Source organism: Scyliorhinus torazame, chromosome 3, assembly GCF_047496885.1.
Source record: "Scyliorhinus torazame isolate Kashiwa2021f chromosome 3, sScyTor2.1, whole genome shotgun sequence".
NCBI lineage: Eukaryota > Metazoa > Chordata > Chondrichthyes > Carcharhiniformes > Scyliorhinidae > Scyliorhinus > Scyliorhinus torazame.
In genome coordinates, this window is record NC_092709.1 from 355,815,984 (window position 1) to 355,831,899 (window position 15,916).

The window sequence follows — 15,916 nt, forward strand, 5'->3', positions numbered from 1 at the left end:
GCGAGATGCGGCTGGTCGGCGGCGGTGGCAGGCGATGAGCAGCCCGATGAGCTGGGGTCCTGAGGCAGGCAAGATGGCGGCGCCCACGGGCCACACGTGTTCTGAGGCAGGCAAGGTGGCGGCGCCCACGGGCCGCACGTGTTGTGAGGCAGGCAAGGTGGCGGCGCCCACGGGCCACACGTGTTCTGAGGCAGGCAAGATGGCGGCGCCCACGGGCCACACGTGTCCTGAGGCAGGCAAGGTGGCGGCGCCCACGGGCCACACGTGTTCTGAGGCAGGCAAGGTGGCGGCGCCCGCGGGCCGCACGTGTTCTGAGGCAGGCAAGATGGCGGCGCCCACGGGCCACACGTGTCCTGGGGCAGGCAAGGTGGCGGCGCCCACGGGCCACACGTGTCCTGGGGCAGGCAAGGTGGCGGCGCCCACGGGCCACACGTGTCCTGGGGCAGGCAAGGTGGCGGCGCCCACGGGCCACACGTGTCCTGAGGCAGGCAAGGTGGCGGCGCCCACGGGCCACACGTGTCCTGGGGCAGGCAAGGTGGCGGCGGCCACGGACCGCACGTGTCCTGGGGCAGGCAAGGTGGCGGCGCCCACGGACCGCACGTGTCCTGAGGCAGGCAAGGTGGCGGCGCCCACGGGCCGCACGTGTTCTGAGGCAGGCAAGGTGGCGGTGCCCACGGGCCGCACGTGTCCTGAGGCAGGCAAGATGGTGGCGCCCACGGGCCACACGTGTTCTGAGGCAGGCAAGATGGCGGCGCCCACGTGCCGCACGTGTCCTGGGCAGGCAAGATGGCGGCGCCCACGGGCCACACGTGTCCTGGGGCAGGCAAGGTGGCGGCGCCCACGGGCCGCACATGTTCTATGGCAGGCAAGGTGGCGGCGCCCGCGGGCCACACGTGTCCTGGGGCAGGCAAGATGGCGGCGCCCACGGGCCACACGTGTCCTGGGGCAGGCAAGGTGGCGGCGCCCACGGGCCGCACGTGTTCTATGGCAGGCAAGGTGGCGGCGCCCACGGGCCACACGTGTTCTGAGGCAGGCAAGATGGCGGCGCCCTGGGGCCGCACGTGTTCTGAGGCAGGCAAGATGGCGGCGCCCAGGGGCCGCACGTGTTCTGAGGCAGGCAAGGTGGCGGCGCCCACGGGCCACACGTGTCCTGGGGCAGGCAAGGTGGCGGCGCCCACGGGCCACACGTGTCCTGGGGCAGGCATGATGGCGGCGCCCACGGGCCGCACGTGTTCTGAGGCAGGCAAGATGGCGGCGCCCACGGGCCGCACGTGTCCTGGGGCAGGGATGATGGCGGCGCCCACGGGGCACACATGTCCTGGGGCAGGCAAGATGGCGGCGCCCACGGGCCGCACGTGTTCTGAGGCAGGCAAGATGGCGGCGCCCACGGGCCGCACGTGTCCTGGGGCAGGCAAGATGGCGGCGCCCACGGTCACACGTGTTCTGAGGCAGGCAAGATGGCGGCGCCCACGGGTCGCACGTGTTCTGAGGCAGGCAAGATGGCGGCACCCACGGTCCACACGTGTTCTGAGGCAGGCAAGGTGGCGGCGCCCACGGGCCGCACGTGTTCTGAGGCAGGCAAGATGGCGGCGCCCACGGTCCACACGTGTTCTGAGGCAGGCAAGATGGCGGCGCCCACGGGCCGCACGTGTTCTGAGGCAGGCAAGATGGCGGCGCCCACGGGCCGCACGTGTTCTGAGGCAGGCAAGATGGCGGCGCCCACGGTCCACACGTGTTCTGAGGCAGGCAAGATGGCGGCGCCCATGGGCCGCACGTGTTCTGAGGCAGGCAAGATGGCGACGCCCACGGTCCACACGTGTTCTGAGGCAGGCAAGGTGGCGGCGCCCACGGGCCACACGTGTTCTGAGGCAGGCAAGATGGCGGCGCCCACGGTCCACACGTGTTCTGAGGCAGGCAAGATGGCGGCGCCCACGGGCCGCACGTGTTCTGAGGCAGGCAAGATGGCGGCGCCCACGGTCCACACGTGTTCTGAGGCAGGCAAGGTGGCGGCGCCCACGGGCCGCACGTGTTCTGAGGCAGGCAAGGTGGCGGCGCTCACGGGCCGCACGCGTTCTGAGGCAGGCAAGGTGGCGGCGCCCACGGGCCACACGTGTTCTGAGGCAGGCAAGGTGGCGGCGCCCACGGGCCACACGTGTTCTGAGGCAGGCAAGGTGGCGGCGCCCCCCGGCCGCACGTGTCCTGAGGCAGGCAAGATGGCGGCGCCCACGGGCCGCACGCGTTCTGAGGCAGGCAAGGTGGCGGCGCCCACAGACTGCACGTGTTCTGGGGCAGGCAAGGTGGCGGCGCCCACGGGCCGCACGCGTTCTGAGGCAGGCAAGGTGGCGGCGCCCACGGGCCACACGTGTCCTGGGGCAGGCAAGGTGGCGGCGCCCACGGGCCGCATGTGTTCTGAGGCAGGCAAGGTGGCGGCGCCCACAGACCACACGTGTTCTGAGGCAGGCAAGGTGGCGGCGCCCACGGGCCACACGTGTCCTGGGGCAGGCAAGGTGGCGGCGCCCACGGGCCGCACGTGTTCTGAGGCAGGCAAGGTGGAAGCGCCCACGGGCCGCACGTGTTCTGAGGCAGGCAAGGTGGCGGCGCCCACGGGCCACACGTGTCCTGGGGCAGGCAAGGTGGCGGCGCCCACGGGCCGCAGGTGTTCTGGGGCAGGCAAGGTGGCGGCGCCCACGGGCTGCACGTGTTCTGAGGCAGGCAAGGTGGCGGCGCCCACGGGCCGCACGTGTTCTGAGGCAGGCAAGGTGGCGGCGCCCACGGGCCACACGTGTTCTGAGGCAGGCAAGGTGGCGGCGCCCACGGGCCACACGTGTTCTGAGGCAGGCAAGGTGGCGGCGCCCACGGGCCACACGTGTTCTGAGGCAGGCAAGGTGGCGGCGCCCACGGTCCACACGTGTTCTGAGGCAGGCAAGATGGCGGCGCCCACGGGTCACACGTGTTCTGAGGCAGGGAAGGTGGTGGCGCCCACGGGCCACACGTGTTGTGAGGCAGGCAAGATGGCGACGCCCACGGTCCACACGTGTTCTGAGGCAGGCAAGGTGGCGGCGCCCACGGGCCACACGTGTCCTGAGGCAGGCAAGGTGGCGGCGCCCACGGGCCACACATGTCCTGAGGCTGGCAAGGTGGCGGCGCCCACGGGCCGCACGTGTTGTGAGGCAGGCAAGGTGGCGGCGCCCACGGGCCACACGTGTCCTGAGGCAGGCAAGGTGGCGGCGCCCACGGGCCACACGTGTCCTGGGGCAGGCAAGGTGGCGGCGCCCACGGGCCACACGTGTCCTGGGGCAGGCAAGGTGGCGGCGCCCACGGGCCGCACGTGTTCTGAGGCAGGCAAGGTGGCGGCGCCCACGGACCGCACGTGTTCTGAGGCAGGCAAGGTGGCGGCGCCCACGGGCCGCACGTGTTCTGAGGCAGGCAAGGTGGCGGTGCCCATGGGCCACACGTGTCCTGGGGCAGGCAAGGTGGCGGCGCCCACGGGCCGCACGTGTTCTGAGGCAGGCAAGATGGTGGCGCCCACGGGCCACACGTGTTCTGAGGCAGGCAAGGTGGCGGCGCCCACGGGCCACACGTGTTCTGGGGCAGGCAAGATGGCGGCGCCCACGGGCCACACGTGTCCTGAGGCAGGCAAGGTGGCGGCGCCCACGGGCCACACGTGTTCTGAGGCAGGCAAGGTGGCGGCGCCCACGGGCCGCACGTGTTCTGAGGCAGGCAAGATGGCGGCGCCCACGGTCCACACGTGTTCTGAGGCAGGCAAGATGGCGGCGCCCAGGGGCCGAACGTGTTCTGAGGCAGGCAAGATGGCGGCGCCCACGGTCCACACGTGTTCTGAGGCAGGCAAGATGGCGGCGCCCATGGGCCGCACGTGTTCTGAGGCAGGCAAGATGGCGACGCCCACGGTCCACACGTGTTCTGAGGCAGGCAAGGTGGCGGCGCCCACGGGCCTCACGTGTTCTGAGGCAGGCAAGATGGCGGCGCCCACGGTCCACACGTGTTCTGAGGCAGGCAAGATGGCGGCGCCCACGGGCCGCACGTGTTCTGAGGCAGGCAAGATGGCGGCGCCCACGGTCCACACGTGTTCTGAGGCAGGCAAGGTGGCGGCGCCCACGGGCCGCACGTGTTCTGAGGCAGGCAAGGTGGCGGCGCCCACGGGCCGCACGTGTTCTGAGGCAGGCAAGATGGCGGCGCCCACGGGCCGCACGTGTCCTGAGGCAGGCAAGGTGGCGGCGCCCACGGGCCACACGTGTTCTGAGGCAGGCAAGATGGCGGCGCCCGCGGGCCACACGTGTCCTGGGCAGGCAAGGTGGCGGCGCCCACGGTCCACACGTGTTCTGAGGCAGGCAAGATGGCGGCGCCCACGGGTCGCACGTGTTCTGAGGCAGGGAAGATGGCGGCGCCCACGGTCCACACGTGTTCTGAGGCAGGCAAGGTGGCGGCGCCCACGGGCCGCACGTGTTCTGAGGCAGGCAAGATGGCGGCTCCCACGGTCCACACGTGTTCTGAGGCAGGCAAGATGGCGGCGCCCACGTTCCACACGTGTTCTGAGGCAGGCAAGATGGCGGCGCCCACGGGCCGCACGTGTTCTGAGGCAGGCAAGATGGCGGCGCCCACGGTCCACACGTGTTCTGAGGCAGGCAAGGTGGCGGCGCCCACGGGCCGCACGTGTTCTGGGGCAGGCAAGATGGCGGCGCCCACGTGCCACACGTGTCCTGAGGCGGGCAAGATGGCGACGCCCACGAGCCACACGTGTCCTGAGGCAGGCAAGATGGCGGTGGCCACGGGTCGCACGTGTCCTGAGGCAGGCAAGATGGCGGTGGCCACGGGTCGCACGTGTCCTGAGGCAGGCAAGATGGCGGTGGCCACGGGTCGCACGTGTCCTGAGGCAGGCAAGATGGCGGCGCCCACGGGTCGCACATGGGGGGTGCAGGGACAATAGCGGCGATCGAGCGGGCCTGGCACACAGCAGCGAAATGTCCTTTCTTCCCGCAGACCTTGCAGAGCGCGCTCCGCGCCGGGCACCGCTGTCCGCAGAAGTAGCACTCGTATCCCCCGGGGTTGGTTGGCAGCCACGCGGCGGAGGCCTGGGGTTGGCTGGGGGAGGTCGCTGATGGGTCCACTATGGGGTGTTTGCTGGCGGGATCCACGATGCCCAGGAGGGGTGGGCCGTGCGGTCGGGGGCATACACCTGTACATTGCGTGAGGCGACTGTGAGCGAGAGCGCTAGTTTATTGGTCGCCGCGAGGTCGAGGGTAGCCCCTTCTAAGAGGCGCTGGCGGATGTAGGCTGACCCAATGCCCGTAACGAAAGCGTCCCTGATTAGGAGTTCGGAATGTTCAACGGCTGAAACGGCCTGGCAACCGCAGTCCCTCGCCAGGGTGTGCAGGGCACGCCGGAATTCTTCCACAGACTCACCGGGGAGTTGATGCCGCGTGGACAGGAGGTGCCTGGCGTGGAGCTTGTTGGTCTGCTGGGAGTAGTTCTCTTTCAGTAGTGCCATGGCCTCAGCGGAGGTCGGCGCGTCCCGGATGAGGGTAAAGATATTGGAGTTCAGCCGCGTACACAGGATCTGGAGCTTCTGTGCCTCTGACGGTGGTTCTGTCGCAGATCTGATTAGGCTTCAAAGCAAGCTAGCCAATGTGCGAAGGCCGACGTGGCGTGGTCTGCTTGAGGGTGCAGCTGCAGGCGATCAGGCTTGATGCGGAGGTCCATCGTTGTAAAATCTCTGCGTAATAAATTGATGCACTATCAATTACGACGAGACAAGAGTAGAGTGTAATCGAGGCTGCAGCTCGGGGAGCACACACATTTATACTCCGCCTACTGGGCGGAGCCAGCAGGCAGGGATCTACCCCCGTACCTGTAGTACAGGGGCCTTACCGTAATACCTCTCGTATGCGGTATATACAATACAACAGTGGTGACTACCACAAATGGAAAAGATCCAATACCAACAGTCTTGCCTTTTACCCTGAAGCTGGTTGAACCCAATCTCAAGCGAGGTCAGAGAGGGGGGTGGGGTCAATGTTGCTAGGAGGCCACCGAGGGATGAAAACAGAGAGCATTTTGTTGCCTTTGCCTTAGCATCACCAGTCTGGTGAGTTAGTTTAATGACATCTAATGGATATATAAAACTAAGGTTCAGAGACATAGCGGTTGTATTACTAAACGACTAATCCATCTAATGGATATATAAAACTAAGGTTCAGAGACATAGCGGTTGTATTACTAAACGACTAATCCAGAGGCCTGCATTAATAATGCAGTTAAACATGAGTTCATCCCTGTCACAGCAGTTTTCAAATCTTAATTCGTGTTAAAAGGAATCTGGCTATATAATAAATAGATATCAGTCAAAGTGACCACGATACTGTTGGATTGTTATTAAAAACCCAACTGGTTAATTAATATCTCGGCCCTTAAGGAACTTAACCTTCGCTTTAGTTCAATCGAGGCATCCAGGAGGGCATTCAAAGGTTACTTGTGTCGAAGCAATGTGCAGGGGTACGGGGAAAGGCAGCGGAATTTCACAAAGCCATGGCGCTCGTTTGGAGAGTACGTGCAGACACAGTCTGTTTTCGTTCTTCTGGCTAGTTTACTCTCTTCATTTATCAACCTTCTGTCCATCCTTTGCTAGTATCTAAAAATCTCCCAATCCTCAGGCTGACGCATTCTAGCAATATTTGAAGCCTCTTTTTAAAAAAAATTTTTTAGACTACCCAATTAATTTTTTCCAATGAAGGGGCAATTTAGCGCGGCCAATCCACCGACCCTGCACATCTTTGGGGTTGTGGGGGCGAAACCCACGCAAACACGGGGAGAATGTGCAAACTCCACACGGACAGTGACCCAGAGCCGGGATCGAACCCGGGGAATTGGGAAAAAATAATTGGGTACTCTAAATTTTTTGTTAAACTACCTTTTAGTTCAATCTTCCAATCCACCATGGCCAACTTGTTCCTGAAACCTATGTGATTGGTATTAAGTTTAATACTATCGTCATGGTATGACAGAACTTGAGTATTACTGAAAGGAGACATAGTATCAAAGTCTTGCACTCATCAAGATAACTAGACAAGATAAATCAACAGTAATGGGAACAACAATTTATAATGCCCAAGAAGAGAATGCTGGTTGGTTGGCAAGGAGACTCCAAAATGGTTGAGGCGTTGTCATGGTGAATGCAGCAGAGATCAGTTAACTGCCAAGAATTAAATCCAGGAAAATCAACTCTGATTGTCCAAATACTGCCCGGGGGGGTGGGGGGGGGGGGGCGGGGGGGTGCGGGGATGAACCATGGTGTGGCAGTCCCCCAAAATCTTGGGGAACCATTCTGTGGTTCATTCCCATGGCAACGCCTTGACCAGGCTCAACCTGTCTGATTTGAATTTGAAACAAAAGTTTAGCAGTTAACTGTTCTCTGCTGCATTCACCATTGCATTACCTCTATCAGAGTCATAGAATACAATTTACAATGCAGAACGAGGCCATTCGGCCCATCGAGTCTGCACCAGCCCTTGGAAAGAGCACCCTACTTAAGCCCATGCCTCCACCCTATCCCATAACCCAGTAACGCCACCTAACCTTTTTGGACACTAAGGGCAATTTATCACGGCCAATCCACCTAACCTGCACATCTTTGGACTGTGGGAGGAAACCGGAGCACCCGGAGGAAACCCACGCACACACGGGGAGAACGTGCAGACTCCGCACAGACAGTGACCCAAGCCAGGAATCGAACCTGGGACCCTGGAGCTGTGAGCAACTGTGCTAATCACTGTGCTACCTTGCTACCCTTGCCAACCAATCAGCAATCTCCTCTCATGCATTTGTTTCATTCTGTTATTAACTAAGCTGATGTTATCATTGGATAAGTCAGGTCCCAGAATGGAACCGGACTTTGATCGATCTTCTTTTTTTCAACACAGTTACAGACCTGATTGAACGGCGGAGCAGACTCGATGGGCCGAGTGGCCTAATTCTGCTCCTATGTCTTATGATCTTATGGACATCAAGAAAGAAAACATTCGCGCACACACACCATCCCGTTTATCCCAGCAATACCCTTACCCAAGACTCTAGTGAAGGGGTAGCACTACTCCCACACCAAGGGTAGAGCTCGTCCAGTTGTAAAGAGGTGTCTCTGGACATTCACTAGAAGTCCTTCCACAATTGGTGTCTCCCTTGAGATCCAGAAAACTCACTCCAAATTCACGATGACTTTCGAGCAATACAGGCAAGTTCCTTAAACTAAGTTCTCCAGCAGTCTGGTATAATTTTCAACTAGAGAGAGAGCCTTGGACCTTTCTGACTTTGCTCAATGGTATATCCACCAAATGAAACTAAAACTGCTTTTCTTGGGCTAAATAGCTGGCTTGTAATGCAGAACAAGGCCAGCAGCGCGGGTTCAATTCCCGTACCGGCCTCCCCGAACAGGCGCCGGAATGTGGCGACTAGGGGCTTTTCACAGTAACTTCATTGAAGCCCACTTGTGACAATAAGAGATTATTATTATTATCTCTCCCGTGGCAGAAATGTTTTTTTTCTGGATAGCAGGATGTGACGAGTGGGGTGCCGCAGGGATTAGTGCTGGGGTCTGTACTTCTTACAATTTATATTAATGTTGTAATCCAGACTTGCTGGGATTTTCCAGCATTTTCCCTTTCGTTTCAGATTCCAATATCCACAGTAATTTGCTTTTATCCAGTTATTTATATTAATGTAGTGGATGAAGGTATGATTGCTAAATTTGCTAATGGCATAAAGATAGGTAGGAACGCAAGTTATGAAGAGGACATAAGGAGGCTAGAAAGGGACGTAGATAGAGTCATAGAGTATGTTACGTGGGTGGGCACAAATCTGGTAGATGGAGTATAATGTGGGCAAATGTGAAATTGTCCATTTTGGCAGGAAGAATAAAAAATAAGCTATTATTTAAACGGTGAGAGACTGCAGAGCTCTGAAATGCAGAGGGATCTGGGTGTCTGAGTGCATGAATCACAAAAGGCTAGCATACAAGTACAGCAAGTTAAGGGAATGTAATCCCTTATTGTGAGGGGAAGTAGGGAGGTTATATTTTAGTTGTGCAGGACATTGCACATCTGGAGTATTGTGTACAGTGCTGCTCTCCTTATCCAAAGAAATGCGTTGGAAACAATTAAGAAGCATGAGGAAAGGTTGGAGTGGTTAGGTTTGTATCCACTGGAGTTTAGAAGAATAAGAGGCAGCTTGATTAAAACTTTTCAGACCCTGATGGGTATTGACAGGGTGGATGTGGAGAGGATGTTTCCTCTGGTGGGAGAATCTAGAACCAGGGGTCACTGTTTAAAAATAAGGGGTTGTTCATTTAAGACAGAGATGTGGAGAATCTGTCTCTCTCAGAGGGTCAGGAGTCTCTGGAACACTTCAACAAAAGGCAGCAGAAGCAGAATCTTTGAATAGTTTTACTGCAGAGCTGGATCGACTCTTGATTAACAAGGGGGGTGAAAGGTTACCGGGGGTCACCAGGAATTTGGGGTTGAGGTCACAATCAGATCAGCCATGGTCTTATTGAATGGGGGAGCAGGCTCGAGGGGCTGAGTGGCCTTCTCCTGCTCCTAATTCGTATGTCCCTGTCTCTGTGTGGCTCCTTTCTCTGATCCCGTTGCCAGACAACAGCAGTTCTTTTTCTACTTTGTGTTTATTTTAACTTCCCTCATCTACTCGCCCTCTTCGCTTCAAGGGTCATAAAGCCTCATTAAAAATGCATACACACAGAAAGGGCCGAGAGACTCCATTAAAGAGATCTTCTCAAATGAAACTAAACAAAGGTTTCACTTTCCTCAGCGCACAAATTAAACAATTTAATCTAATTGTCCATAACACCCATAAATACAGATGTTCGCTGGTGGTAGGATATTCCCCGCGGTGTGGGGTGGCTTCAATTGCAATTCCCATTGATAGAGGCGGGAGCAGCCAATCCTGCCGCCAGCGAACAGCGTGCTGCCTCCCATTGCTGTGACACACACCTGGGAGGCCAGAGAAACCCGTCTGATATCTGGGGCGCGATGTCCGCCGACCGGCGCCAAAAACGGCGCGAATCAGTCCGGCATCGCGCCGCCCCAAAGGTGCGGAAGTCTCCGCATCTTGAGCGGCCGAGCCCTCACCTTGAGGGGCTAGGCCCGCGCCGGACTGATTTCTGCCCCGCCAGCTGGTGGGAAAGGCCTTTGGTGCCCCGCCAGCTGGCGCGAGACTGACATTGCCGGGCAGCGCATGCGCGGGAGCGTCAGCGGCCACTCACGGCATCCCCGCGCATGCACAGTGGAGGGGGTCTCTTCCGCCTCCGCCATGGTGGAGACCATGACGAAGGCGGAAGGAAAAGAGTGCCCCCACGGCACAGGCCCGCCTGCGGATCGGTAGGCCCCGATCGCGGGCCAGGCCACCGTGGGGGCACCCCCCGGGGCCAGATCGCCCCGCGCCCCCCCCAGGACCCCGGAGCCTGCCCGCGCCGCCGTCCCAAAGATGGTTCAATCCACACTGGCTGGCGTCGGTTGACAGCGGCGGGACTTTGGTCCAGCGCGGGCCGGAGAATCGCCGGGGGGGGGTCCCGCCAACCGGCGCTGCGCGATTCTCGCCCCCGCCGAATATCCGGTGCCGGAGAATTCGGCAACCAGCGGGGGCAGGATTCACGCCAGCCCCCGGCGATTCTCTGACCCGGCGGGGGGGTCGGAGAATCCCGCCCCTGGTATCCGAACACTTTCTGGTTGGTTGATCTTGTATCATTGTCCTGATGAGTGCAAGATGGAAAGCTTTGATAATAGGTCTCTTTTTTTCATCCATGTTCAATACTATAATTTTGGAGTAAAACTGTTGGAAATACAGAATTTGCCTGGCAGCATCCATGCAGGTTTCTGGTCAAGGCCTTTTCTTCAGATCTGGAGGAAGATTGGACCCGTTCCAGTCTCCCCGAACAGGTGCCGGAATGTGGTGACTAGGGGCTTTTCACAGTAACTTCATTGAAGCCTATTTGTGACAATAAGCAATTAATATTATTATTATTAAATATGGTCGCCTTTGAGCAAGTGAAAGGGAAGAACAAAAGGGAAAGTGTGTGATGGGGGGAGGGGGGGAGGGTGGGGGGGGAGGAAGAGTGGGAGGAGGGGGGGAGAGTGGGAGGAGGGGGGGTGGAGGGGAGGGGGGGAGGGGGGGAAGAGTGGGAGGAGGGGGGGGAGAATGGGAGGAGGGGGGGGTGGGGGGGAGGGGGGGGGAGGAGAGACCAGCTGACAGAAGATCTCAGTTGAAACGACAAGGGGAGAGTTAATAGTTGCAGTAACAGGGACAAATGATGTGTTCAGAATGGGAATGTAGACGTTTGGGCTTGGGTTTATCACTCTCAACCTCACTGTGTATTATATTACGATCACTTTCCTGGTTGCACAATTTGCCAGGATGCTGTTCTTATTAATTTGGACTCGATCTGCTCAAGCACCAAGGGCAGCACGGTAGTACAGTGGTTAGCACTGTTGCCTCACAGAGCCAGGGTCCCCGGCTTGGGTCACTGCCTGTGAGGAGTCTGCACGCTCTCCCTGTGTCTGCGTGGGTTTGCTCCGGTTTCCTCCCACAAATCCCGAAAGACGTGCTGTTAGGTGAATTGGACATTCGGAATTCTCCCTCTGTGTACCCGAACAGGCGCCGGAATGTGGCGACGAGGGGCTTTTCACAGTAACTTCACTGCAGTGTTAATGTAAGCCTACTCGTGGCACTAATAAAGCTTATTATTATGGTATTATATCTGCAAGGTCCCCTGCTACCCACAAACCTTCCTGACTTTGAATGATTTAATGTTCCTTCACTTTGCCTGGACAAATTCCTGAAACTCCCTCCCGAGCAGCGCTGATGCTGTTATCCACATCACATGCACTGGAGCAGTTTAATAAGGTTTCTCACCAAGGGTTTTTCAAGGGCAATTAGTGATTGCTGACCTACCCAGCAACTCCCACATCCCGTGAAAGGAATATATTGAGAACCTCCCTCAACTCATCATTACTTGCTCCACCAATGCCATTGGTTCTAACACGGAACGCAACAACTGGCTCCTCCCCTTCCTCTGCCATAAGGGGGTGTCCTTAACCTTGATACTGGGCAGGCAGCACAATCTCCGAAACTCCCGATTGTAGCTACAGAGAACAGTTCCTCCCCTCCGAGAATATTGTCCCGATTGCTACCACATTACTAGCTGGAAGTCCCTCCCTGACAGCACAGTGGGTGTACCTACACCTCAAGGAATGCAGTGGTTCAAGAAGGCCGCTCACCACCACCTTCTCAAGGGCAACTAGGGATGGGCAATAAATGCTGGCCTGACCAGCGACCGCCCGTATCCCGTAAATTAATTTCATAAACAAATTCCAGTTCACTTCATAAGAACATAAGAACTAGGAGCAGGAGTCGGCCATCTGGCCCCTCGAGCCTGCTCCGCCATTTAATGAGATCATGGCTGATCTTTGTGGACTCAGCTCCACTCTCCGGCCCGTACACCATATCACCGAATCCCTTTATTCTTTCGAAAGGTATCTATCTTTTTCTTAAAAACGTTTAAAGAAGGAGCCTCAACTGCTTCACTGGGCAAGGAATTCCAGAGATTCACAACCCTTTGGGTGAAGAAGTTCCTCCTAAACTCCGTCCTAAATCTACTTCCCCTTATTTTGAGGCTATGCCCCCTAGTTCTGCTTTCACCCGCCAGTGGAAACAACCTGCCCACATCTATCCTATCGATTCCCTTCATAATGTTATATGTTTCAATAAGATCCCCCCGCATCCTTCTAAATTCCAACGAGTACAGTCCCAGTCTACTCAACCTCTCGTCATAATCTAATCCCCTCAACTCTGGGATCAACCTAGTGAATCTCCTCTGCACTCCCTCCAGTGCCAACATGTCCTTTCTCAGGTAAGGAGACCAAAACTGAACACAATTCTCCACAATACTTCCCACTTGGATAACGTTCTGTCCCATGGTGCCACTGTCAGTTTATTCGTTCACCTTGCTGACTTAGACCAGCAAGACCAAAAGAACGTTGTACCTGTTGGAAAAGGGGAAAGGGGCAGACTCCTCCAGCATTAGGCCTGGGGTTTCCTTACTGGCCTCGCCTAGTCGAACCCTCCTGATCATTAGCAGGTCTGTACTACTTTCTCACATAAGGGGTCACAAAGCACCCAGGGATCTCTCCCCCTCCATGATCTCCACAATGTTGGTACTTTGGGCTCCAGCTTTAGTAGGTTTGGGCTGAAGTTCTCTGAGTTGCAATCACTGCGGATGTGGTTGCCTGGGATCACAATGTTCTCCTGAAACTGGGATTGCAGCATACCACAGCTGACTGGCCCTCCAGTTAATTAGTCAATGCATTAACGTATAGTTATTAGCCTCTTATCCAGTTACTTGCTCTAGTTTAAATTATAAGTTGGTTAAATGAATTATTGACCGTTAACACAAACCATTACAGGTATTAGAGGCAAAAAGCACCATCCTCACCCCTGCCTCCATGGAATTCTTAATGATCCTACTCTGCATGTTCTCTGCTTGTGACCCCCATGGGGCAGGATTCTCCGTCCCACCGCACCCATTGTCCAGTGTGGCGCGGCCCCCGCGCCGGCAGCGGGATTCTCCGTCCTGGCAGCTGGCGGAGTTTCCCATTGTGGGCACCAGATTTGTACTCATGGTGGCAGAATGTTAGTCTCGACCTGGGTCGCGTCCCCGTGGCTGCGTGGGTTTCCTCCGGGTGCTCCGGTTTCCTCCCACAAGTCCCGAAAGACGTGCTTGTTGGGTGAATTGGACATTCTGAATTCTCCCTCTGTGTACCCGAACAGGCGCCGGAATGTGGCGATGAGGGGATTTTCACAGTAACGTCATTGCAGTGTTAATGTAAGCCTACTTGTGACACTAATAAAGATTATTATTATTATCGACCTCTGGATTACGAGTCCAGTGACATTACCACTAAACCCCACATAGACTTTGTACAAAACGTTTGAAATCAGAGGCATCAAAGCCCCATTGCCCTATTATCACCTAATTCTCTCGGCTAATACCATTCCTTGTTCCTCTTCAATTTCTATCCATTCATTCAACCCCAGTGCTAACAAAGAGGGCTGTTGTTCTTTCTGTACCATTGGATGGCACGGCAGCACAGTGGTTAGCACTGTTCATCACAGCGTCAGGATCCCGGCTTGGGTCACTGTCTGTGCGGAGTCTGCACGTTCTCCCCATGCCTGCGTGGGTTTCCTCCGGGTGCTCCGGTTTCCTCCCACAAGCCCCAAAAGACGTGCTGTTGGGTGAATTGGACATTCTGAATTCTCACTCTGTGAACAGGCGCCGGAGTGTGGCGACTAGGGGCTTTTCACAGTAACTTCATGCAGTGTTAATGTAAGCCTACCTGTGACAATAATAAAGATTGTTATTATTATTGTTCATGAAGAGCAGTTTTTGCTATTTCAGTAACTGCAATGGCTTGAAGCAATGTTTCCAATTTTAACAGGCAAGAGCTGAAAACTGAACTGGAACAGAGGGCCGCGGATTGCCAATCGTTTGTGAAACAATTCCCACATTGGAGGGACCAGACGCAAGGATACGTGAAGGAACTGCAAGAGATTGCAGACAGCATAGACGAGTATCACAGGGGAGCCACCATTGCAAGTGTCACAGGGGCTTCAGCAGGGGTTTTGGGGGGCATTCTGTCCATTTCAGGAATCATTGCCAGTCCTTTTACATCAGGCACATCGTTGGGCCTCAGTGCTCTCGGAGCTGGTCTGAGTGCAACTGGTGCCACCACCAACTTGACCGCTGGTGTCACTGAATCTGTCCGACAGTCGCAAAAGCAGAAGAGAGTCGATGAAATCGTAAATCAATACAACGAATATTGTAAACGTATGTCGACGTATTTACTCGGGATTTGTGGTGCAATTGAATCGTGGAGCCATAAGCTACGGGCAGAAATCATGAAATATAAGTCTAGTGAAGGACTTTCCGACTATCTGAATGGAGCCTGTGGGGCGACTAATTGCAGGCAGGCAGGCGGCGGAGATGCAGGAGAACCGAGGTCCGTTCCAGTGTCGAGAAAAGCCAGGCAAGCAACCGCGGCGGGCCAGAAAACGGAAATCCTTCAACAGCTTTTCCCTGGATCGGCTCCCCTGCTATATACGGCCTTCAAAGTTATCTCAGGGATTCTTTCAGCCATCCTCATGGTGACAAATATCTACGGCATAACAAAGAATTCCATCGATCTTAGCAAGGGGAGCAAGACTGAAGTTGCGATGAACATACGGGTTACGGCTGTGAAGATGGAAGATGAATTAACCGCCTACGAAGACATCAATGAATTTCTGAAGGTCATGTTAGAGATCGATTGAATGACTGGGCCTGTAATTCCACAGACCGGGGGTGTGGGGGTGGGGGTGGGGGGGTGGGGGGGGGGGTGGGGGGGGGGGGGGGTGGGGGGAAGGGCTCTACCACTGTGGTTGTAACTTTTGCGAATCAGCCGCTTCCTGAGACCGTCCCGCTGAAGTGATCGCAAGGGATTGGTTGAACCCCCTGTCGAACATCGATGTCAATGTGCGAAAGGGTTGGGGGTTTTGAGGCATATTGATTTTGATCAGTTATCACAATGGGGTAATTGGGCACATTTTCCGACTGCGAGTTAATTTCAACAATTTAGTATCTGACAAGAATGGGAAAGGCGCTGCCACCGAGAGGAACTGAATCCAGGTTCAGTTATTCCAATTTACAGTCACATAAGGATCCCTCACACTGAAGGTGCTAACCTCACAAATAAAAGCCATCTCAAAGCTTCGAGAAAGTTGACACCCTCCCCCCCCCTCTCCATTCCCCCAAAGGACGAGGGTCTGGTTTAGCACAGGGCTAAGGAGCTGGGCTTTTAAAGCA

At 56.5% G+C, this 15,916-nt stretch overlaps 1 protein-coding gene across 1 annotated transcript in view; it reads left to right on the plus strand.

The window, feature by feature from the left end:
- Positions 1-15,411, plus strand: part of LOC140409644 (apolipoprotein L2-like) — a 306,256-nt gene extending 290,845 nt beyond the window's left edge. Inside the window, exon 4 of the mRNA XM_072497980.1 lies at positions 14,514-15,411. Within this exon, the coding sequence (XP_072354081.1) occupies positions 14,514-15,384 (871 nt within the window). The 3' untranslated portion in view covers positions 15,385-15,411. The remainder of the gene's footprint in view (positions 1-14,513) is intronic.
- Positions 15,412-15,916: the final 505 nt, after the last annotated feature.